General features: G+C 32.6%; 3 protein-coding genes across 3 annotated transcripts in view; 1 reads left to right on the top strand and 2 right to left on the bottom strand.

Moving 5' to 3' along the window:
* Positions 1–45: 45 nt before the first annotated feature.
* On the bottom strand, positions 46–4011 carry LOC106101329 (intraflagellar transport protein 80 homolog). Its single transcript, XM_013280509.1, has 14 exons — positions 3854–4011; positions 3551–3718; positions 3338–3444; positions 3008–3186; positions 2756–2845; positions 2551–2688; positions 2351–2475; positions 1921–2169; positions 1636–1796; positions 1320–1535; positions 1054–1195; positions 466–625; positions 208–346; positions 46–127 (listed from the first exon to the last, which is right to left on the bottom strand). Exons 1-14 carry the CDS (start codon positions 3946–3948, stop codon positions 90–92), a joined length of 2007 nt encoding a protein of 668 aa, XP_013135963.1. The 5' UTR covers positions 3949–4011; the 3' UTR covers positions 46–89.
* Positions 4012–4272: 261 nt separating this feature from the next.
* Positions 4273–6380, top strand: LOC106101307 (protein arginine N-methyltransferase 1). Its single transcript, XM_013280484.1, has one exon. It carries the CDS (start codon positions 4385–4387, stop codon positions 5939–5941), a length of 1557 nt encoding a protein of 518 aa, XP_013135938.1. The 5' UTR covers positions 4273–4384; the 3' UTR covers positions 5942–6380.
* Positions 6381–8403: 2023 nt separating this feature from the next.
* The window catches only part of LOC106101389 (calcium/calmodulin-dependent 3',5'-cyclic nucleotide phosphodiesterase 1A), a 93638-nt gene continuing 77380 nt past the window's right edge, over positions 8404–24661 (bottom strand). Inside the window, exons 5-12 of the mRNA XM_013280613.1 lie at positions 20351–20600; positions 16314–16430; positions 13028–13168; positions 11818–11987; positions 9982–10207; positions 9482–9758; positions 9274–9366; positions 8404–9180 (exon numbers count right to left, since the gene is read on the bottom strand). Of these exons, the coding sequence (XP_013136067.1) occupies positions 9113–9180; positions 9274–9366; positions 9482–9758; positions 9982–10207; positions 11818–11987; positions 13028–13168; positions 16314–16430; positions 20351–20600 (1342 nt within the window). The 3' untranslated portion in view covers positions 8404–9112. The remainder of the gene's footprint in view (positions 9181–9273; positions 9367–9481; positions 9759–9981; positions 10208–11817; positions 11988–13027; positions 13169–16313; positions 16431–20350; positions 20601–24661) is intronic.

Here is a 24661-nt window from a genome sequence, read left to right as displayed (position 1 = left end):
CGAAGTTTATCTTTTCAAAATGAGTGTTATTAATGAAACTAGCAATCGACTTTATTCATTTATTTAATTTCTGACATAACGATCCTCTTTTATCCATTTGTATTTCCACTACTGTTTCTTATATTTTCTGAAACAGAAATTACATTGTATTTAAATTAACAAAAAAAAGAAGACAATTAAACTACTGTTACTTAATTAATTTCTTACTTAAATGTTGTATCCGAAACACCTCAGCGTATTGATGAACTTCTTCAAAAGCTTCCTCAGCTATATCCAACTGATTTTTTTCTAAAGCCAATTCTGCTAGACATCCCCAGAGCTTGATGTCTTTTAACGTACGACAGAGCTATATGTAAGGCAAAGAATTAATTTAGTATTAAATAACCGTTTATGTATAAAGGGGACATAGTGGACATCTAGTGGTTATGATTTAAAACCGAGAAAGCGATTTCTTATTTAACTCACTTGTAGGGCTTCACTCCACATGTTGGAAGCGACATATTTAAGTACCATCTCGATATGTATGACGCCCAGCGATATGTGCACGACGGTTGATCCTTTCCCGCGATAAACACTCGCAACTCCATTTTCTACGCATTGTATGCTAGGGTTATAACCCATGTTACTGCGCAAATTTAAAAGCGTTTTAATAAATTATTTGTGTCCCAAACCTTTTATTGTGATTAATCTATATTATACTATACTATTGTAATATAATAAAGCGTAAACACACACTGCTTCGTGGTATAGGATGTCAGCAATCACATTATATTTTTGAATAATTGTTTCATTAATAAAAAGACATACACTTAAGATACGCTTTAGGCTATATATTTCCATACTTTGTCTTAGGGGTAAATAAATTGGAAAAATGTGCGAAAGGGACCATAAACTACAAGGTGCCAACATTAAGGAAGCAAGGTTATTATGGTAACGGTAATTTTGATATTTACAATTAAAAATTAGACAGATGTAAACAATAAAATAAAGTTTTTTATAATTTCATGCGGATAAAGCCACACGGGAACAGCTAGTGTCTAAATAAGATATTACCTTGTTGGTATCGAAATTACAGTTGTAGTAAGTTCCGGACGAGTGTTGTTTTTCTGATAAGCCCAACATACTATCGATTCTTTCTTTAAGCCAACTAACAATTCAGATTCTGTACTCCACATAATGCTAAGCACTGCTCGTGCTGTGAAAAATGATAATTTAGTGACTTAAACATTACTTAGATTCACCTCAGTGGAATGATCACATCCTCTTATGTGAATGTCACGAGGCGTAAAATTATCATTTTCTTGTTCATAAATACTTACATAGCACCAAGAGTTTTTGTTTCGGGTCCTTCACAGTTGCAACTAGCAAATCACGCCTTTTATCTACCAGTGCTATCTGACGCTCGTTGATGGGTCCTGTCTGACTCAATGCGACGTTGCATACAGTTGTGTGGTGTTTTATCTTGGTCATATTGTTATCCCCAGCCCCACGACTTATTGAATACGTCGCGGTCGGCAAATCATATACATGGACCACTGAAAGAAAACTTTATTATATCAGTTCTATTAAAAAGTTTTCAACAAATTTAGAGCTAGTCCTCAAGTTAAGTGAATTATAAAAATCGTTACGACTTACAAGTGGGATTAGTGTGGTCGATGAAAGCCAGTGTATCAGGCCCTAGAGATATCGAAGTTCGTCCGCGCGACTCTGAGTGCGAACTGATTTGAGGACTAGCTAGTAAGCGACCTGTGTAGCTGTACACTGACACACGGCCACGGTCGACTATACACATACATCTGCAAATTGAATTTTTATAATTACCCTCGATATAAACTTGTTCATACACAAAACTAAAAAGAAAGAAAGTTAAGCTTTGTAAAGGATGTGGGAGAAAAGTCATTTTAGTAAATTGTCCATTACCTCGAGGCCAAAAGAATCATACTGACAGCGCCGTCCTTAACGTCAAACGTCACTGGAGTATTCCACGAAGTCAACTTGTGTATAAAGCACTGCTTTATCGTAGCCACTGTTAAATGGTCGAAACCGAGCGCAATTTGCACGACACTATCCGGATAATCAAGTTGGTCACTTTCATCGGTTGTTATATCTTTAATCGCTATTACTTTACGTCCGATTTGCGTACAACTAAAATTCTTCCAGTTGTAAGTCCTATTAAAAGAAGTAGATATTGAACAGATTAATATGTTCACCGTTATCAATGTCGGCTAAGTTGGTAGAAGCAAAACATTAAAAGCTGCAAAAGAATTTAACTCGAAAAGGAATCTTAATTATGTTTTAATAAATTAGCAACTTAAAAACACTATAGGAGTAATGCAAATAAGATGCGTACCTATCAATAATGTGTGCGAATATAACATGACCATCGGCGCAAGCTGCCGCTAGTTGCGTACCGTCGGGTGACCACGCTACAGAGTACACACTGCCAACATCCAAGTCTAAAGAAGAGTTCGGCCACTTGAAATTTAAAAAATGTGAATTAATTTTAAAAGTGAGAGATTGATTCATTATAATTTACATAATATAACGTACGCCATCATCACTATGAAGTGATAATTTATTAAAGCTGCCAGCGACGAACAAATCACCATGCGGCGACCAGCTGATTGCAGTACATGGATGTACAAACTCCTTTGTCGAAAATATTAACTGTTGAAATGTATCCCAAACCTACAATTAAAACAATTATTAGGAGTACCTTCAAAAAAAAAGGAAATATAGGCTTGACATAGTTAACCTTAATGTAGCCATCTTCATCACCGGAGACAATTAAATTATTACTTGCATTCCAACCGACGGATAAAATTAATGACTCGTGTGCCCACCACTGGAATATTAAAAACATTAAAATTAATGAAAATGTAATGAACACTCTGGAATCGGCGTGCTTAACATAGATCATTCAATTATAAAATTAGCGACACCAGTACGTCTTTTGAGCGTACATATGCGTGTAAAACAATAGTTTGTATATGCATAAAACCATTACCTTAGTTATTTTAGTCTTGGCTTGTAATGGATGAATGACTAAATGGTGCCTTTTAGTATACAAGATAGCATTACTATCAGGGCTCCAAGCAGCCATATAGCAAGACACATCTGATTCGACTACAGTCGACCTGAGAAGACCGCTGCATGACCATATCTTGACACATCCATCTTCTCCAGCTGAAAAATTAAATACTGGACATGGATATTGCGTTGTTTACATTGATATTCAGTACTGCGTGAGTTTCAGGACCAAAATAAAACATATTTTGGATGAAAAGTCATCTCATACAAAAATAGAGTTTTCTATGATATGAACGAACAATGATACCTGTTAAAATTCCATCGGCATTAGGACTCCAAAGTGCGACTAGACAAGCTCCTTGATGCGCATTAACGGTCTTCTCAATGCGGCCATTGTAATTGACTATGTGAAATCTGTTTATAATTTTTTTTATTTAATTTAACATATTATTATAGTTACGATTATTATTTAGCAAAACATATTTCTAATCCTTGTATGTAATAAATAGTTTCTACTCACTTGCCATCAGTAGATGCTATCAATATGAAGTCAGTTTGCGTCTTTTTCCCGCTACTGCTTATTTTTGGAAATAGGTGGAGTCCAGTTGGATATAAATCATCGGGAAATGTTGCAACGGTCATGCATTCATTTGTTGCTAGGTTCCATTTTATTAGTTTGTGATCATCGCTGAAATTTGATAAGAAAAAATGTTTTAATATTAATTTGATTCATTGTCTTCTTTTCATGAAAATCTACTTTTCATAGTAGAATCCCATGGTAAGATTATTTTTCAGAAAGTCTGATAAAACTTTCGACATTTACCCGCATGAGAAAACATCTTCAGTATTATTCCAACTAACGCATATGACTGCTCCGTCGTGACTAGGCTTCTTAATCGTAGAGACTTTTAATCGCATTTTCGCAGTACTTAAGAACAATAAAATTGAACAATCCAAATTACAATTCTTGTTTTGTTATGATTTTCGTAACTATAGAAACCTAATTATCGCACAATGTCACTATATCCAATGTTACCCTCACAATAGTGTTTTAAGGACTATAATAATTATCGTAAAATAATGTAATTACGTGGATTGTGATGTGCGTTTATAATTTAATATTTAAAACGAGGATTATAACGACTTAAATTAACTTTACCATTCTATACCTAAATGTTTTACTCAATGATAGGGCATTCGAATCTGTCAGTGTCACGATTTGACAGTGTCATTGTCATCTGATCATGTCATGTCATATTGATTAACCACATGGTTATTAAAAGTGTGTTTTATTTCACAGTGAGTATATAATTTTCCAAAAAGTAAAATCGTAACTGAACAGCTCTAATTTAACATGTCGGACGTACCAGATCTTAGTAGCGATGAAGATCAATACGACGAAGAGGATTGGCAAGAAATGGAAACCAGCAATTCTACAATTACCTGTTTGTTTTGTACAACCGCATTGCCTACAATTGAAGAAGGTATCGTACATTGTGAGAAAAGCCATAATTTTAACTTAAGCATTCTCAAATCTAAACATCATATGGATTGCTATTCATATATAAAATTGGTGAACTACATTAAAACACACAAAGCAACATCTGAAGCTATAATGGATTCAGCAACGGCTCTGTGGAATGACGATAAGTATTTAAAACCTGTTGACAATGATGAATGGTTGATGTATGACTTTGATTCATTGGCAGAGAATACCAGTTCACCACAATCTTACCATGCTAATGTTGAGAATGGCTTAGTTACGTTATCACAAGCTCATTTTCTCGAATTACAAAGGACGATACAATCACTTTCGGAACAGCTAAAAGAATCACAAACACATCTGCAGATGGCAAGAGAAGATATGAATAAGATGCAAAGTTCAATGAAAAATATTGTTGAAGGAAATACAAATTCTGTTGCCAATGAAAGTGTAACAGTAGATTGTGTCTCCAAAGTACCGTTAGAATGTGACGAAGGGTACTTTAGTAGTTATGCTCATTTTGGTATTCACTATGACATGCTCTCTGACAAAGTACGGACTGAAAGTTATAAAAATGCAATATTATTTAATAAAGAAACATTTAAAGACAAAACTGTCTTGGATTTAGGATGTGGGACGGGCATTTTGTCAATGTTTTGTGCCACCGCAGGTTCTAAAAAAGTATATGCATTAGACCAATCTGAAATAATTTATCATGCTATAGATATAATTACAGAAAATAATTTAACAAATGAAATTAAAACTATAAAAGGTAGGCTTGAAGATACAAAGTTGGATGAAAAAGTTGATATTATTGTTTCGGAGTGGATGGGTTACTTCTTGCTTTTTGAAGGGATGTTAGACAGTGTTATATATGCTAGAAACAATTATCTCAACCCTGGGGGTGTATTATTACCAAATCAATGCAACATAAGCTTAGTTGCGAATGGAGATATAGACACACATAAAAAACTAATTAATTTCTGGTCTGATGTATATGGATTTAAAATGAATTGTATGAAATCAGAAGTGATTAGAGAAGCGAGTGTTGAAGTCGTGGATTCAAAGAATATAATTTCCGAACCCTGTGTTGTAAAAGAAATAGATATAAATACTTGTAATGTAAAAGTAGTTGATTTTACGTCTCCTTTTGAACTTTGTATCACACGGGATGGTTTTATAACGTCCCTTGTTGGTTATTTCGATACATTCTTTAATTTACCAACTGCGGTAAGTTTTTCAACTGGTCCTCAGGTTACACCGACCCATTGGAAGCAAACTTTGTTTTATTTCAAGGATTGTAAGGAAGTGAAGAAGGGTGATATTATTAAAGGCACTATTACATGTAGTCGTTTAAAAACTGATGTTAGAGGACTTCTTGTGCAAATTGATATATTCGGTAAAACTCATAAGTATATTTTAAGCTAAGCTATATCTGTAAAAAATATTTTGTAACTTCAAGCATCATCAATGCATTTAGGCAAGAAATTAAGTAATTGTCAGTTAGAATAAGTTTAATAATGGTGATATTTTCACGTATAAGTTTTTTTTTGTAAAATAGACAATGTTTATTTTTTACATTAATATTTATGTATTTTTTAAACAGATTACTTCTTTATCGAGCACAATATTTTGCTTAAGACAATAATTGTATAGATATCTAGGAAATATTAAGAATAGCCTTTTTTGCAATTGCTTTGAAAGTAAAAAAAAATACTTAATACAGAAAATAAACTGCAAATGTTGTTTGAAGACATGTATTTTCATTTTTATAAAGTGTATAATTCCACTCATGATATGTTTAATATTGCTAACAAGAAGAATGTTACAGGATGAAATAAAAAATACACAATTATTTTCTACGAAAGATCTTTATTTCATTTTATACATAATTTAAATATTTCTTAAGAGTGTGACATCTAATTATTTACAATTAGAAAAAGAATAAATAGTGGATAGAAATGACATTTCACATACAAATTACATATTTTAGAAATAATGACCAAATTTACAGAAGAAATGCAAAATATATTTCAATCTAGTCTTTACAATGAAGCTTAAATTATTATTATGTTGAAGGACATGTTAATAAAATAATAAAAAAGTTTTCTATTTGTCAAAATATATACTGAATTTATATAGAGGTTTCATAAAAAGATCAATTTTACAACTATTAGACATATTGGTTACTTATTAAGATGTAAAATTTAAAAATAGTTTATAGCATTCTGTTTTATTGCGTAAAACAACGACCCTCTATAAGCAATCATTTAGTAACTAAATATATTTTGGAATGTTAAGATATTACCTATGTACAATTGAAAACCTATATTGCATATATACTCCTTATTTATTTTATTATGCTTTTCAGTAAAATAGGGAACAAGCTTTCACATAAATGCATTTAATATCCATTCAGGAATGTACAATTATAGGTTTTGGAAATCTACATTTTAATATTTACTATTTACTACTAAATTATTTAGTATTAGTACTTTACTAAATTATTTTCATTGATGCTGCTGCCATTTGCAGGAAATAATTTAAAATATCTAATATGGTTTTCATGCCTCTTTTATTTTTAATGTTGGTAACACTTTTAATATTGCCAGATACTAGAGCCATAGACAAATTGCATCTAAAGGTTCTGTTTGTTGTTTTAATTCCACAAAAATGATGTTTTGGTTAGATTTTTTTATAGATTAAGCTAGTCTATATATTTATAAAGCTATATCCCCAATTAAACTGCATCAATAAACTACGTATTTATGATTACACTATGCTTAAATTATTACTGCAACTACATAGTATTCTAAATGCACAATATACAGATTAATAAATCTATTGCTTACACAGAGGATAAATATATCAAAGATCTATTGTAAATTTTTCTACAATAAGCGTCACCAGGATTATAAATCTACCCTTACCACCCTTGAAAACAGATAGGGACCTAAATTTAGCATGATTATGGATTTTTGATTTTGATATTCAAAGACAGTGGTCCCACGTACCTTCCTTGAAAACTAGGCCTCTTATAAAAGAGTTTATTCTATTTCCAGTGTAAATTTCAGATGAAAATTTTGGCACATGTGGGTAAACACTTGGCCATTAATGGTTTTTGTCACAAGAATATAATTTTTTTACATATTTTATCAAGCCAAAAGATAGTCTAGGTGTAGGACGGTATACTTATGCTGGGTCCTCTAAGGTTTGATTATTACAGGCCAAAATCCTGCATAAATTCCTTTTCTGTTCAGTCTGATACAATAGATGTAGAAATAAATATTGTTAGGTGCTTTGAGCATGAAAAGATAATATAATGATAAATATCTACTTGTTTTACTAAGCTATTTTGTATATAATCAAAAGAGTTCCTATTCACGCAATTTAGCATAAGTACAATGCTCTAGTTGTCTATGATTTGATTTTTTCATAGACAAAGTTTGGTCGGGGAATATCAGAATTCTCCAATTATATCGGAAACATTAAAATTAATAAGCGTATTTTTATATGGGTTAAATTTTAAATCTAGTTTCACTAATATACATTTATAATAAATATTACAATATGCCATTGAAAATATGTGCAGTTATATAATGCTGTAGAAATATTAAGTTTTTTTTTATGTTTTGCTCCATAACCAGCAATTTTATTATAGATTACATTTTGATACTTAATTTTATATTTTTACTACTATTAATGGATTATTTTAATTTATATCGATACTGCAAATTACATTGAGTACAAACATTTATTGCAAGATAAGCCGCATCTATTTAAATTTAATTAATTGATAATTTATATTAAATACTATTGGTAAATGAACTACTGAAAACTGAGAAAATCAACAGCCTTACAAAGATGTATTTTATTTGATATGACTGCAAATTACTTAAGTTAATAATATTAAAAATAATATCTGTGATTAGGAACTTAAGGGGAACAAATAAATTAATGATATATTTATATGTATAACTATAGACTAGGCATAAAACATACGAAAAGCCAACTTAAGTGTAACTTACTTATCTAACGATTTACACTAGAAGCGCCGCGGACGCGGGTCGCCGATTCCAATCCTCACTACGATGTCTTCCATATAAATGTACAGGTTTTGTGCTATTTGAATTTGTGCGTGCACGATTTATCTACATTTGCTTTTATGGGTTTCAACTACCGATAGTTTAAATAATTTTGTATTTATAATTAATAATATAAACGTCAGCGATAGTTTTAAATACTTTAAAGTAACTGGCAACATATGTTAGAATATAATTTACATGATACATTTTACATTGCAATAATAACTGTTCGTAAATCTAAACGATTCATTAATTATTACTCGTATATATAGTTTTGTATGAATAGTGTCAGACAGTTAAGTAAATATAGGGAGGCGTTAACACAATTATGTTCAGACATTTTCTGTTTGCAACACTGTTAATACGAACATTATTTATGAAGAATTATCGTATTCACTTAATTTAAATGCAAAGCGTGTAAACGCATATCTATGATATTTTAGTTCTTTTTCATGAGTGATTGAAACATGTTACAACACGATGTTTTCACACTATTTACAAATGTGGCCAAATATTATTCTTCTGTTGCCACTGGTTGTTCTGCGCTGTTCTCTTCTTCAAGCTTAGCTCGGGCTTCTGCATCTGAAAATTTTAATAGTTAAGTAAGTTTGACCTTTAAAACGCCGAAAGACCAAATGTTTGTGGAATTGGTTAAAATCTTTTTATTCTATGTACCTTTAGCAGCTTGCTCCTTCCATATTTTCTTATTATCGCTTAGACATGCCACCCACGGTTTCCTTATTTTAAATTTATTGCTTCCTTCTGCACCTGAAATAAAATTGTAATTCGGTTATAGTTCGTGAATAGATTATGCCACAACTAGGTTAACAAAAGTGACACATTTGTTTTTTTTATTCTCAATTAATTTAATAACATAAAATACCAGTATTCTCCTCATTAATGGGCTCCTGTCCGCTAGCATTTGCTGTATTCTTTGTGTTAGAATGCAACGGTCCCAGTATACATTCCAACATATCGGCACACACGCCCATACTGGGCTCCACGATGAATTCAATGAAGCCAATTTGAGATTCTGCTACGAGAGTATTATTCCGATCGCACAGGGGACTGAAGGGCAGTCCTAATTCCCGTTCCTTGTCTCCCTGCAGGAAGAACTCGTCCAACAAGCTCATAGTCCACCGATGATGGAGATCCCATCTCTGTAAGCAGTACCATTTTCTTTAGACAAGTATTCGAAATAGTATTTAGTATTTGAAATAGTATTGACAGTCGGATGTGTATCAGTTGTTGTGTAAATGGTTATTGGTTTCCTTTTTTCCATGGGGCAATGAGACCATCGCCTCAATAATCGAGTCAGATTGTGATATTCCTCAAGTCCATTTTTGCAAGTACCTACCTAACTAAATTTACTGAAGTTATTACCTTAGCTGGGTGAGATATATCGCAGCAGTGGAGCACGAGGGACACGGCTTTAGATTTGTCAACCGTGGGTTCGGCGAGTGTGAGCAGCGACCGCATGTTCTTCAGCTGCTGGAAGTGGAACGACATGTCCGTCGCCAACACCATGTCGATGACGAGTGTGCGGAACTCGCGGAACTCATCACGCGATAAGTTCTGGAGGATGTTGCATTCCTCGTCACGCATTAGCCTGGAATGTTAAAAAGAATTTGCTTAAGTTATGTGAAGAAGATATTTCGTTCTTTCCCTAAATGCATTGACATTCTAACTGCTGTAGATTGTCTCATAAATTACGCAATAAATTAAAATGACTTTGAATAATCACCAGGACCGGAGGCGACTATTAAAGTGTTCATTTTCATCAACAACTTGGTGTAAACTTTGCGACGAATTTTACGAAAGTCGAGACCGATCCATCACAACTCTCGAACCAAGATTTATGATAATCTAACTAGTTAAAGTGTGATTTTCTTATATCTTTATCAACTAGATTTAAACTTCATTAACTCCGAGTAATTTTAAAATGATCTCTATTGTACTCAGTTTGGAAACAAAAAAATATTTTCATAGGAATGATAGATACGTCAAAGTGGAAGTTCATTTTCACATTCTCTTCATGTGACAGGTACAAAAATGTAATGCAGCAGTGTAGTGTAAAGATGGGTTTTAAACTTAGCCTTTTTTATACGCATGTGATTTGCGTCACTTAAATTATTCCATCGAGGAGCCGACGCGCACTAGAGCGCCGCAATTTATATTATAATGTCGGATCCCGTAATAATTTACCGAGGTCGCCCTGATTGATGAATTGGGGTGCAGAATCATGATAGACTCTTCACAGGAAATTGGAAGAAATTGCGTCGATTCTCAAAAAAAGATATCTAATGTATACTGTAAGATTAACACAGTAAGTTATTTTTTAAATATGACGTTATTCGTTATAAATTTCAATACTAATAATATGAATTTTCTTTCCACCATCCAGTTATAAGTGACTATGAGAAATATTGCATATATTTCTCTTTGCACCGAACTAAATGAGGTTAACGCCTTGAGATGGGGATAGGATGTTACGAACGTGTGAAAAAATGGCACATTTGCTACCCTAGGGAAATTGTGTATTATTGTAACGAGTTCTCAGTCTACGTATCGCGTTCTTTTGTTCGCGAGAATTTAGAAATTCCATTCAGATTTTCGCCCTTTTGTTATTTACTGTCTTTCATCGCAATCGCTTTTCTCGATGGGTGTTGTTCAGTTGAGAAATGTTTGTGGCAGTCTATTTTACTATTGTTCATGAGATGGATTGTACCAATTTATTGATAAAATGTGACATTCATGAAAATATTGTTCAACAGCTAACGAAATTGTTTTGAAATGTTCTTACAGTTATTTAGTAAGCTTTAATATTATTCGGAGAGATACGTAACTGAGAGAGAGAGAGAGAGAGAGAGAGAGAGAGAGAGAGAGAGAGAGAGAGAGAGAGAGAGAGAGAGAGAGTAAGTTTAATTATAATTTCAAAATTACATGAGTAGAATAATCAAAATTCAGACTATTGTTTTGCGTTACTTTGCTCATCATCCAAGGAATCTAGACTTTGATAGTTCACACGCACGAAAAATTCCAAATGGCACGCAAATGTTACTGAAATTCCTACTACTGTTGTGATTTCAGTGTTAACACGTACGTTACTAAAATACTCTTTTATTCCAAGTTAACGTGGATTCAAATATAGCAGCTTGACTCGTCGACAACTATTGCTTTGAGGCATGTGATCCAGCGAACTTTAAAATAGTAAATTACCTGAAGGCGGCACTAATATGGTGATTCTCGAGCACAGCGCGGTCGTTGTAGAGCAACGCGGTGTCGGAGCCGGACATCACGTGGAAGTTGTTGGTCGTGCCGGTGTGCTCGAAGTCGTGTACGATCGCTGCCACTAGCGTCGCGAATATCTCCAAATCGGACAGCCAGTTCTAAACACAAGAGTCATTAGAACTAATTGCGGGATAATGTACAGACTTACGCACTTGTAAATACGTTTAAAGGATATAAGTTTAGATTAAGTTTGTGCCACACTAAGGATCTGTTAAAGTAACTTTTATTGAGTCTGGGTGCGGCAGTAAACTTTTTGAACTCAAGAGTAGATCCGCGTGTGCATAAGTGCACCTAAATTATCACAGGTTCATGGAATAATGGACTTATATAATTGTATAGTACTCAATAATGAAAAATGAATGAATGAATGCTTAAGAAAGGAGTGGATTCAGATACGACGACTGATAGAGATGTATGGAAGAGCAGCACAGACTGTGCCGACCCTCCTTAAGGGATAAGGGCAAGTTGATGATGATAGTACTCAATCATGAAAAAAGAATACTTAAAAATTGTGGTATGCAATTCTGAAATTTATTTAAATAAAGCTTATACTCGTTTGGAATACTTACTTTCGGAGATGCAATAAGTAAGACTGTTAAAGTATGTAGTAAATTGTAGAAAACGTTTAAGTAAAGCTCCTATTTAAATAAAATGAGATAAAAAGCTTTCAATAGACCGATGACACGAGATATGGATAAATTAAATTAATATCTAGAATTGAAAATCAAAATTTGATCGCAGCTAATGTTTTTTTTACCATAAAATGAAATTCGCAATGTCAAACTTTGTAATGCTGGGTCGCGCAGATTGCCAAAACTTATCGAGGTTTTGCTTCTTTACTTAAAAGAATATTGACTTAAGATCCGATGTTATGGACTTTAGCAAGCCGAACTGTTATTATATCTTGTTAAAATTTTCGCAATAAAAAATACAAAGGGAATAGCGAAATCGAATTATTTTTCGCCGCGTTCTTTTATTATTTCATACAAAATTATTAAATTAAGGTTGCTAATAACGTAAAGTTTTATTATATTATCTTATCTGAATCTTTCATTTTACTAAGCTGAGAGAGTTAAAAACCTTTTAGAGTTGACACACACAAAGAAAAGTTTTGTAACCAAATAAATGAAATCCTTACCATAAGTCCAGTCTGGCAGAGCATGTAATGCACGGTCTGTGCTACATCCGCCGCATGCAAGTTGTTGTGGTAAGGATTGTGGAACTTGCAGTATCCCTCCTCTATCCGGCTGAGGAAATTCTCTAGAATCGTTGACTGCACCTGTATGAAACATTTTGACAGTGAGTTACCATACTAGATAGCGTTTTAGATGAACTAACTCGATTAACAACTTGACGTGGTCAAACAATTGTATGAATTTCATTAAAATCTCGTTTTAATGTCGACTTATCAAAGACATCAGTATTGATAGTTTTTAGTTGGATTAATTTAATGCCTCTTGGAAATACGTAAGCTTTTAAATTACGTTGATTAGTGAGCACATCAAAGGCAGTGTAATACGATATTTAGAATAACTCCACACAGAATATCTCGTGAACTTTGTACGATTCTAAGGAGTTGAAAACTTTAACAAAGTCAAAGCTTAAGTTACTCGCATTTGCAAAGAAAACGATTCTACAGGTTTATGCTAACATGTAATCATTACACAAAGTTTCTACCTTTTACATTTGTGAGTAGGATTTGAAAACCATTCTTTAAAAATCTCACAAAAGTTTTTAAAGAGGTTTTCAAATGCAGTTAGTTTTTTCACAGCATGTAGTAATTATGTTCAAATTCCATATATACATAGTTTCCCGACGTTCTTAAGGCGAAGGAGTACATCGTGATGCAACCTGCACATGTCGGCGAAGAAGTTCAAAGATATGTGTGAAGTCAACCAACTAGCAGTGGGCAGGCTCTGAGCCCCTCAGTCGGGACCTATAGTGAGCTGGTGATGATGATAATGTAGCAATAGAAATTTTAAAACGATACATCTCTTACAATTTAGTTATTGCGGCGTTCGAAATCTTTTCTTTATCTTGGAAATAAATCCTTACGTCAGTTTGACCACTTTATATTCGAATGTACATTTAAATGTACTTTTCGCAATGTTTGATGTTTTCTAGAAAGTAGAGTATTTCAACAGTTGCTTTGAAAATAGAAATACAAAGATTTCGTATAAAGCTGGGTCGTAAAGTACTACTCATTGATTTATGTTTACATTTGAATTTTATTTCCTAATGGAGGTTTACTTTCGACGTAACGTTGTTTTAAAAATATTTAACGAATTTTAAATATGCTTTTTTATGAAACTTTAGTAAATGAAACGTTTATCAATTTATAGTATAAGATACTAGCTGTTGCTCGCAACTTCGCCCGCGTTGAAATAAAACAAAAAACAGCCTATGTTGTTCACAGATAAATTACGTTTCTGACGGTAAAGGAATAAAATCGAGCTAACAGTTTTTAAATTATCAATAAATACAAAAATACAAATGATTCCTCTTTATAATATTTAGTATAGATAATTAATGGTATAATAGATTGTCTAAAACTTTTGTCAAGGATCAAGACCGTTGTATCCCGGAACAATGCCTGCTATTCAATAGAATCTTTATCTTGTCTGTACCATAAACATTGGGCGGTATTCTATTCATGTTTTTTTTAAATCGTTTAATTATTGAAAAGACAGTGTCGTTAAATAGCGACTCATCATCCATTTGCCCTTATCCCTTATGGAGGGTCGGCACAGTATGTGCTGCTCTTCCATACATCTCTATCAGCCGTCATATCTAAATTCACTCTTTTCTTAAGCATATCTTCTTTCACACAATCCATCCATACTTTCTTCGGTCTTCCTCTTCCTTTGTAGCCATCCACATTCAATCTCAACACTTTCTGGTTTATGTCCCCATCATTTCGTCGCATAACATGTCCATACCACGCTAACCTTTTGCTTCTCAATTTCTCCACCACTGGCGCTACTTTCAAACTTCCTCTAATGTACACATTCTTAACTTTATCCAATCTTGTCACGCCACACATCCATCCGTTAAATAGCGACTAAGAGATACTTAATGTAGATTTCTCTAAATAGTGTAGATAGATACTGATATTTTAAGGATTTCTAATGGTGTGTAGCGGTGGTGGTCGCTTGTCTATATAAATATTATAAAAAGGAAAGATTTGTATTTTTGTATAGAAATAACACAAAATTCTTTCACCATTAAAAAGCTACGGCATCATTGAGTATCATAGGTTATATTTTTTAATGTCACGGGGGCGAAGTCGCGAGTAACAATGTGTAATAAATGGAAAAGAAATTTGAATGATTACCACTTAATTTAGATAAACTAGTAAACTATTTTTATATGAAATTCTGGAGCAAAATTACTCAGCACATTTTTCTACATGAACATTGTGAGCTTCTACAGGCATATGTGAAGTTCGAAACAATCCAAACAATGCCCATAGTTAGATACGAGCGTATTGTTATTTTGCATTGATTTTGTTAGACGGGAATATGGTTTACACAGGCCGTTACTCTTTGTTCAGAAACAAAGGCTTTTAGTGTTGCGATTAATATAGTGGAAGGGTTTTTAAACATTTTTCTTAGTTTCTCTTCATCTCTTTATTGGTAAAACTAATAATTGGATTTGATAAATTCTTCGTATCTAAAATATATAACTTTGTAAAATTGTTATAATTGAAAAAATGTTTAGAATATCTGAAAATTCATTAAGCTTTAGTTATTTGAAACTTTAAATAAGTCAAACTTTTTACCTAACAACACAGACGTGATGAAAATTTTAATTAATCCTTTGAAACGTATTAGTTTTTTTTAATTATAGATTAGGCCGCTATAGGCGGTATTCGAATAATGTCACTGTTACAGTTAATTTTTAACTATCTATACTATATCTCTATACTATTATAATAAAGCGTAAACACACACTTCTTTGTTGCCTAAGATGTCAAGAATTACAGCATATTTTCGAATAATTCTTTTTTTAATAAAAAGCCCTACACTTACATCACGCTTTAGGCTATATATTTTCACGCCATTAAACTTAGGGGGTAAAGATTTTGGATAAAAACCCTAATGTGGCAAAGAGACCATAAGTTGCTGCCAACATCAAGGAAGCAAGATTGTCAAGGTTTGTTAAGTCATGTCATTTTGACGTTTGCTATTGATAATTTGACAAATGTAAACAATTAAATAAAATTTCCATAATTTTATGCGGACGAAGCCACATGGGAGCGGCTAGTTAAAAAATAAAAGTTTTCTATTTGGGGGTTGGGTCTTTAAAAGACATGTCTTATTGTTGAAGCGAGCTGACATAATCATCTTATCTTATCAAATCTTATCTGTAGGGTCAGCTATACTTTACCCATGTTAAAACACTTCAAAAACTGTTTACACTACCTTGAACTTGTGTATCATTCCGTATCGGTTGAGCAGCTCGTATCCAAGGTATTTCACTGGCGCGCCCACAGAGGCCTCGTGCAGCGCGAACACGTCGAACGACCACTCGTCCAAAGTCTACAAGAACAATAAGAATTAAATAAACGTACAACCAAATAAACGGCTGCTATAATTTCGTCACAAAGTAGCCAGATATCGTTAAAAACGGGGGGTGACTACTTATAACATTTGCAAGTTACAAACGTTAAAAAAAAAGATATCAACATAATTTTACTTGCCAGTATTTATGTCTTCGTAGGTAAACAGTCTACCATTGCCGTAGTCTATGCCTTGCTCCCAATAATCATACTATTATATCATACTAATATTATAAATGTAAATGTTTAGATGGATGGATGGATGTTTGTTACAGTTTGTAGTCTAACGGCTGAACGGATTTCGATGAAATTTAGTATAGATGTAGAGGATTGTTTGGAAGAACACATAGGCTACTCACTTTAGTTTTTTTATAAATTTCAGGCGGTCAAAGTCGCGGATGAAAGCTAGTAGTTAATAACATTTTTATGACAATAACCTGTGTATAAAACAAAGGCTATACAAGCTTGATATTTTTAATTAGGCCCTTGTAGGAAAATACAAAGGAGTGAATTAGCAAAGAGATGCTGTAAATAGGCTGAAAGGTAAAAAAACGTTTGTGGTAATTCTTACACACTAATATTGTAATTACGCAAATAATAGGACATAGTTAAGATGTTACTATAAAATAACTTTGCTTAATTACTTTTTAAAATACTAGTTTTTGACCGCGACACTGTCCGCGCGGATTTGAAAAAAATAACCTCACTAGCCTGTGCTCTACCAGACTATGTTCTACATCTGCGCCAAACAGTAACAAACATCCATCCACACACACTGACACATACATACATGAGTGCTATCTCGACTGCTCCATTTATAAATTGAACAATGCAATAAAAGTTAAGGGGAGGCTGGAAACTAGAAGGGCCTTCAGTGTCAAGCTGGAGGCCGCTTCAGCTAAGCCTTCTCCTTTTGGCCGAGAAGAGTTTTTTTTTACTTTTTTATTATTCTATTAATTAGTTCTGTAAATTTTGTTTCATGTGTTTTGTTTTTTTTTATTATTCTGGCCAATAAATAGTGTTTTTATTTTTATTTGATTTTTTTTTCTATTCATCCATCCAAACTTTCGCTTTTATAATTTGGAGTATAATTATTGGGTTTGTTTTTACAGATTATACAAATCTTGCTCAGTGGTTAACCACATTAACAGTCTGTGTAACGACTTTTTGTTTGCCACAGCCTTTTCACATTAAAATGGCCGCTTTCAAAAGCAAACTAGTTAATAAATTGTGAGGTCGGTTCCCTGACATATTCATACTGTGGATAGTTTTATCAAAGCGACAAAGGACAGGTAAGTACAAGCGTCAGTTCCTCATTTACGAATAAAATGTTTTAAAACACATCAAAGGAATGGAATTATATTTGTTATTCTTTATTGCAGAAGTATTTGAAAGGTATTTTATTGCTGTTTTGTAGTTTTTCGTAATAAATAATTTTAGTGATTCGAATTATTAGTGAGAACGGTTGAAACAAAAGTTTATTAGTTTATTGCCGACTGAGTAGTAGATAGTTACATTTTTTTAGGAAATTGGCAAAGGAGCAATTCATTTCCTAATATTAGTTGACTAACTATTACTAAGTTCATTATCATCTCCCCTGCCTTATTTATCCTACACCCTTTCGACCTCTAAATAACTCTATCATCCGTCATCTCAGTCATCACTCCCCTCTTGATCATGTCACCTTTCATGCAATCCATCCATCTCTTTTTAGATCTATTATAACTAACGTCCGTCTTGTTACATATGATTCTTCCTTCTCATTACATGCCTATACCACTCTAACGTCTTACTCATTATTTTCTCAACCACTGGAGCTACTCTCAAACTTCCGCTATTGTATATTTCGTATCTTATCCAATAGAAACTATTACTAAGTTGCCAGTCTTTAAAGGACGCTCTTAAAGCATAGGAATATATAGACTTTTTTTATTTATAATCAACTTTTTAATGTCGTCCATTTACAAGCTTACACATGCTTGAGTTCATTTTGTTTGCTTAGGACTAAATCTACAGTGTAGAGGCGAAGTTTACGATGACGTCACAGCGAGGGGTCAAAGTTTGCTTTAAATTAACCATCTCACAGCTAACAGCCACTTGAAGAATATTAATTGGAGAATAAAAAAAATAAATCTTCAAAGTTTGAATAAAGAATTCTCATTTAATATTCGAAATGAGTTATATTAATTCGTTATTTTATAAAAATAGAAGATACAGGCAGAATATAAGTTTGATTAAAATTTCATGGATTAAATTTATTTTACAGTACGAATAGGGCTGTCAAAAATTATACAATTTATATTTTAATCTTTGGTTAACTCTTTACTTTTATATTTATTTTACTTTCTTACATAAAAGTTTCACAAGTCAATAATCTAAATAAATCAATAATACCAAATTAGGTACACGTTTAAATACTTAAACGTGTAACGTGAAACAAACGAAAACTCTATAAGCGAGTTTTATAGATGTCAACGCCCAAAACTGTTAATTAGCTATCTTTGAAGATTAATTCGCTTAGGTTCGTTAATTTTGAGTGTTTAACGAAATTGATGTGCTCACTCGATTATCTCAGACGCTCTATGAATAATAAAAAGGATTAAAGTTATAATCGTAGTAAGGTTATATCCTTAATGCACAGTTTACATTAGGTCAGTACAGTAAGACAGTAGCGCTTAGTAACTGGACTGACGTAGTGTGAACACTAACTGACGCCTGGAAAAACTGTCCAGCCAAGTGAGAACCAGGCATAGTATTACATTTCATAAAACCCGTTCACTATCTAGCTATCCCTTTCAAACTTATGTGATGCCAGATCAGTATATATTTTCTTTTGTTATCTACAGAATTATACTCTACTAGCTGTTCCCATGCGACGTCATTCGCATTTAATTGTAAAAAAATCATTTTATTGTTCACATTTGTCAAATTATCAATTCCAAATGTCAAAATGACATGACATGATGTCAAACCATGGCAACCTTGCTTCCTTGATGTTGGTAACAACTTATGGTCTCTTTCGCACATTAGGGTTTTTATCCAAAATATTTACCCTTAAGTTTAACGGCGTGAAAATATATAGCCTAAAGCGTGACGTAAGTGTAGGGCTTTTTATTAAAATGAGTTATTCGAAAATATCCTGTGATTGCTTACATCTTAGGCAACAAAGTGTGTGTTTACGCTTTATTATCATCGTATAGATAGGTATTTATTCAATATATTCAGGACTTAGTTATACATTCTATTACTATTAAGTTTTATTGATTTCGTACTAATTGGAGTGTGCTCGAATTGTATACATGCTTCCCGTACATACCGGAATAGTTCAATAACCGTCGGCTTATACTATCATTCGTTAACGATGTATTCATTGAATACTTTGTTACGAACTATTCCAATTCGTTGATGATTCGTCATTAATATAGGAAATTGGAATTATTCGTAAGCTACAATAGTAAATGAATTTAGAGATTTTATTCCTAAAACGTTCATTTAATAGAAGCTTTAAATCAAACTGTATTTGAATAATCGTGATTGTAAAATCATTTTAGTAATGCAATTTTTTATACCACGATACAAAAAGTATTTGACTACGATGTTTGTAACTTAGTCACATGTTAGGTGCATGCAATGCAACAATGTGAAAATGAAACATTCAACTTAGTAAAGAGAAAACTTAATTATTACATATTTTTACAATTAACAGCTGGATACTGAAACGAATCATAGACGCTTCGCCTTAAAGATTACGGAGTGCAACAGAAACTCTTCAGATGCTCTTACATTTTTACATGTCGTTTCAGTATTGTGCCATAAATCTCATTAATTTAACACCGACCCATGTTTGTAATAACCACTTCTTGGATGCAGATAATCCAATTCTTTTTCAATATCCCTTACCTTTAAAACTCGAACGACATCTTGTGGGAACTGCATAAGTGCAGTACTCGTCACCCGTCTGTAAATCCTGTCCACGAATATCCCAGCTCGGATAGCATGAGCCACGGATCGGAACTTTGGCTTTTCATCAGACTTTCTCTTGGATGTCGCCAGTTGCCTCGTGAAGGTTGACGCCAACCATTCCCTGACTTCAGGAGGTACTGCGTCCGGTTGCACCTCTGATAGCTCGTCATCTTCGTCAGCAAGTCGTCTGTGTATATACAGTTAGTTATTAGAAAGGGACTTTAATAAAACCAGTTGATAAGCTTCGCCACGTTAGAACATAAGCTTACGCTAAATGCTATTTTATTATTTTTAAACAAACGTGTTTCTTGTATCCTCTGCTCCTTTCCTACTCCATTAAAAGCTGCAAAGCTATTGGAATCTACGAAAACATTATAACCTTAAAATATTTTATAATCAAAGCCTTTTTATTTTTATAAACATTTTATCTAAGATCGATGTCATGACCATCATTTAATTTTTTCAAATAATTTATGGAGTTTATTTCAAGAGCTCTGTAAAAATAATTTTAATTGTTCTTATTTTTTTTTGCTGTACAGACTTAATGGTCATCCTTCAAATTACGAGAATTATGTTTTTAAAGACTTACGTACGAACTGCACCGTAAAATTCGAATAATATTAATTTATACAATAAACAGTTTATACTAGTAAATTTACTAACCACTATCATCTATGTCTATGAACATAATCTGCACTATTTTTACATTAAAATAATAAAATTGTGTAATGAATAAACAGTTTACAATTCATTAAATTGTAATGTTGTGAAATTACAAATATAATGTAAAAGTTTGTTAAATTAAGCATAGTCTCATCTAAATAACTATATATTAAAAACGTATTGTGTCCTACAAATAATATTTCTAGTTGAGACTTTACATGACAGTAAATATTCCAAATACATTTCAAAAACATTACAAATAATTTCAGATTTCAATCACCTAGTGATGGGCCACACTTCTTATTAAAAATAAACTGGGGAAAAAGTTTAATGATATCAGGATAACATAGATATGTTTTTAAAGATTAAACGTAAGGGAAAACCCATGCAGTGTTTGGGACATCTAAGGGAATTTGTTGATCAAAAATTTATGCAACATTTCATATCTGACGTGTCTGTGAATTTTTGATCTACAATGAATACATAAAACGTGCTCTACATTTTTGCATTTTACGTCGCTTTCCATCATACTGAGTACAAATTGTTTTATTCAATAACTTTTCACAAAATACTCTAACGAAAGTTAGCTTATAAAAATTCCTTCTTGAAAATTACTTCAACTACCAATTAAATTTTGTTTCATGTTAAAATGTCTTTAATTTAAATTTGTAGACGAATTTTTAATTTTTAAATACTTGTTTAAAACTATTTATGAAGTTTGTTTTAAAAGTAAAAAATGAAAAACTGATTAAACAGAAAAAGGTCAAAGATTTTATAATTTTGCAATGCAAAATAACTTATTAAGAACTGTAATCATACTAATTTTGAACAATTAATAATATAATTAATAAAATATTTACTAATTATTTATATTCTAAAAGTAACAACCAGTGTTGTAAACGATACGAAAACATTACGAGAAAATTAAAACATTAAAAACAAAGTCATAACAATTTGTTAGTAAAACAAATATTTAATTAAAACGTACAATGGAAAGCAACCTCCATCTTCACAGAACACATGACACAAGCGGCCTCGTTAAGGATGCTGTTAGGTTATTTTTTATTGCCACTTGAATAAAACAAGAGATGAAAAACTCGTGACGCTGTAGGAAAAACATAAGTGAATATGTTTGTAAAGAGAATCGAATAAAAATAAAATGTTTCCGTTCTCTAGTTGAAATAGCAACAGTGAGTGGAATGTATAAAGAAAATGTTTCAACAAATAAAAATTCTCAAACGATTTATTTAAAACCAAAATATGTAGTTTTTGCAAATAGTTGTCTGATTTTTTTCTTTTAGATTTCAAATTTATCTTGGGATTAAAGAATGTAGTTAAAAATCGTTAACAGAGGTTTTTTGCATTTTCGTATACTTCGAAAACCCTGTACATAGAAGTTCTTTTAAATTATAAGTATAATCTAGACCTTTAAAAAACAAAACAAATAAAAAAGTTGCAATGTAAAAAAGAATGTCTGATATAATTCAAGTGGCAATAAATGTTTGTAGTACATGGTAACATCGACACACCTAAACACCAGGGTCGGCGCCGACTGCTGGCGCGCCACTGCAGGTCTAAAATGAAACACGCAGTCAGTCTCACAGACAAGGAAACAAAGGGGAATAGACAGGGTAACAGCCAGGATAACGATACCAACATTCACAATCGGTTGCCTATTCGTTGGTTAATAGGTTCACGTGTCGATCGTTTGAACTTTGAACCTATAACCTTTAGGCGTTTCTTTTTGAATAGGTTTCATGAAGCAGGCATTCAGCTAATCAGGCAATCGATTGATTCAAACTTAGTTAATAAATAATATAACCGAAAAAAAAAAACAAATCTCAGAACAACGAAGGATGTAGTTTTTAAAATAACCGAACAAACTGTGCAACCAAATCTATAAGTGACAAAGGAACAGTTAGAAAATGATTGAAAATAAAGTTAATGAAACTAAATGATGTGAAAAGCTAAAAGTATAAATTCATCATCAAGGCTCCAGAAATATCATGCTATAAACAGTCAGTGGAAGGGTATACAAAAACAATTACAAGAGGTTATAGACGTCACGATTTTAAGAGGAATCTAAAGTAACAAAGGAATTTGCTAATTATAGTAATTTATTTTGAGAAAAAGTTTATTTTAATGATAGCAGATTTGTTGTCAAAGAAAATACTAGTTCTCTTGATATAATCCAAACAATAAATTGCACGAAAATCTTGTTCTCAAAATAATTACTTTGGAAGGGAAAGTTCTTTTTTACTATTCGTACCAATTAATTTTAACAAATCCCCTAAACTGGTACAAACAAATAAATAACAGACAACTACGAACAAATCTAAATTCAGATCATCGTATAGACGATAGAAGTGTAAGGATAGAATCTAAACTACCAGGAGATAAGGAAATCGGAGTAGAGTATACTGAAGCTTCAACAGAACAGAAGGACCTAATCGCACAGATTGGACAGAAGGGAGGCGCGTCTACTGGGCCATTGGCGACGTAACGGTATTAACTTTGCTTCGCTTTCGTTCGGTTTGTCAACTGAGGATCTGGTCCAGCACGGTGTACGGAGTCGTCGCATGTGGAGGGTTGGCTGCGCCCGCGGCTGCTCGGCGCCTCTCCTATCCCTGCGTTAGACATCATAGCTAGCGGCGGAACACCAGCGCGTGCGCAACCTATACCATTCCATTTTGCCTAGATCGCTAGATCTAGAAAATGACTGCAATGAATTGTTAAATAAAATGAGGAGTTAGATTTCAATGTTGGAGTATTGATTTTGTATATAAAAGATTTATAAATACTTTAATTTTAGCTTTTATAAAAAATTAGCTTTCGCCCGCGACTCCGTCCGCGCGGAATTAAAAAAAACAAAAGTGAGTAGCCTACGTGTTCTTCGAGACTATCCTCTACATCTATGCCAAATTTCATCTAGATCCCTTCAGCCATTTAGGCTACATACTCTAACAAACATCCATCCATCCACCTAAACTTTCACATTTATAATATTTGTAAGTATGTATTTTATACAATTATTTCTTTGTTATATTGTCTATCAAAATTAACGTAAAATAAAAGCAAAGAAAAATATTTGCTAGATAATTAGCTTCGTATTCCCAGATATAAAAAAATAAAAGAACTTACTCGAGTGTACGCTGTTCTTAGATTTAATTAGCAAATTAATTAATACGTAGCAAACATTATACGGTTTCAGCTTTATTTCTATAGAAAGTAAATTATAAAAAGCTTAAATATTATACATTCAAGAGGGTTATTTTTTCTCCGTTTTCGTAGCAGCGATGCTACGGCGTAGCATAAAAATTATTTCATTTAAAATTCATATCTAAATTTTCATTTGGTTTTGTTTGCTTCATGAAAATGGGACGTGGTTATTCTGATAGCAAATGAAGCATTATTTTTGCATCTTCATTTTTGCACAAACTTTGAATATTTTAATAAAATATAATGCTTAGTTTGTATAAATTTTGTATGAAATAAAAGAGAATTGTTATTAAAAATATAAAAAAAAACATTTTAAAATTTAATGCAGTAAAACAAAAAAAATCTCTGTTTTCATATAATCATATC

Source organism: Papilio polytes, unplaced genomic scaffold (genome assembly GCF_000836215.1).
Source record: "Papilio polytes unplaced genomic scaffold, Ppol_1.0 DF823991.1, whole genome shotgun sequence".
NCBI lineage: Eukaryota > Metazoa > Arthropoda > Insecta > Lepidoptera > Papilionidae > Papilio > Papilio polytes.
This window is presented reverse-complemented; position numbering and strand designations above follow the sequence as displayed.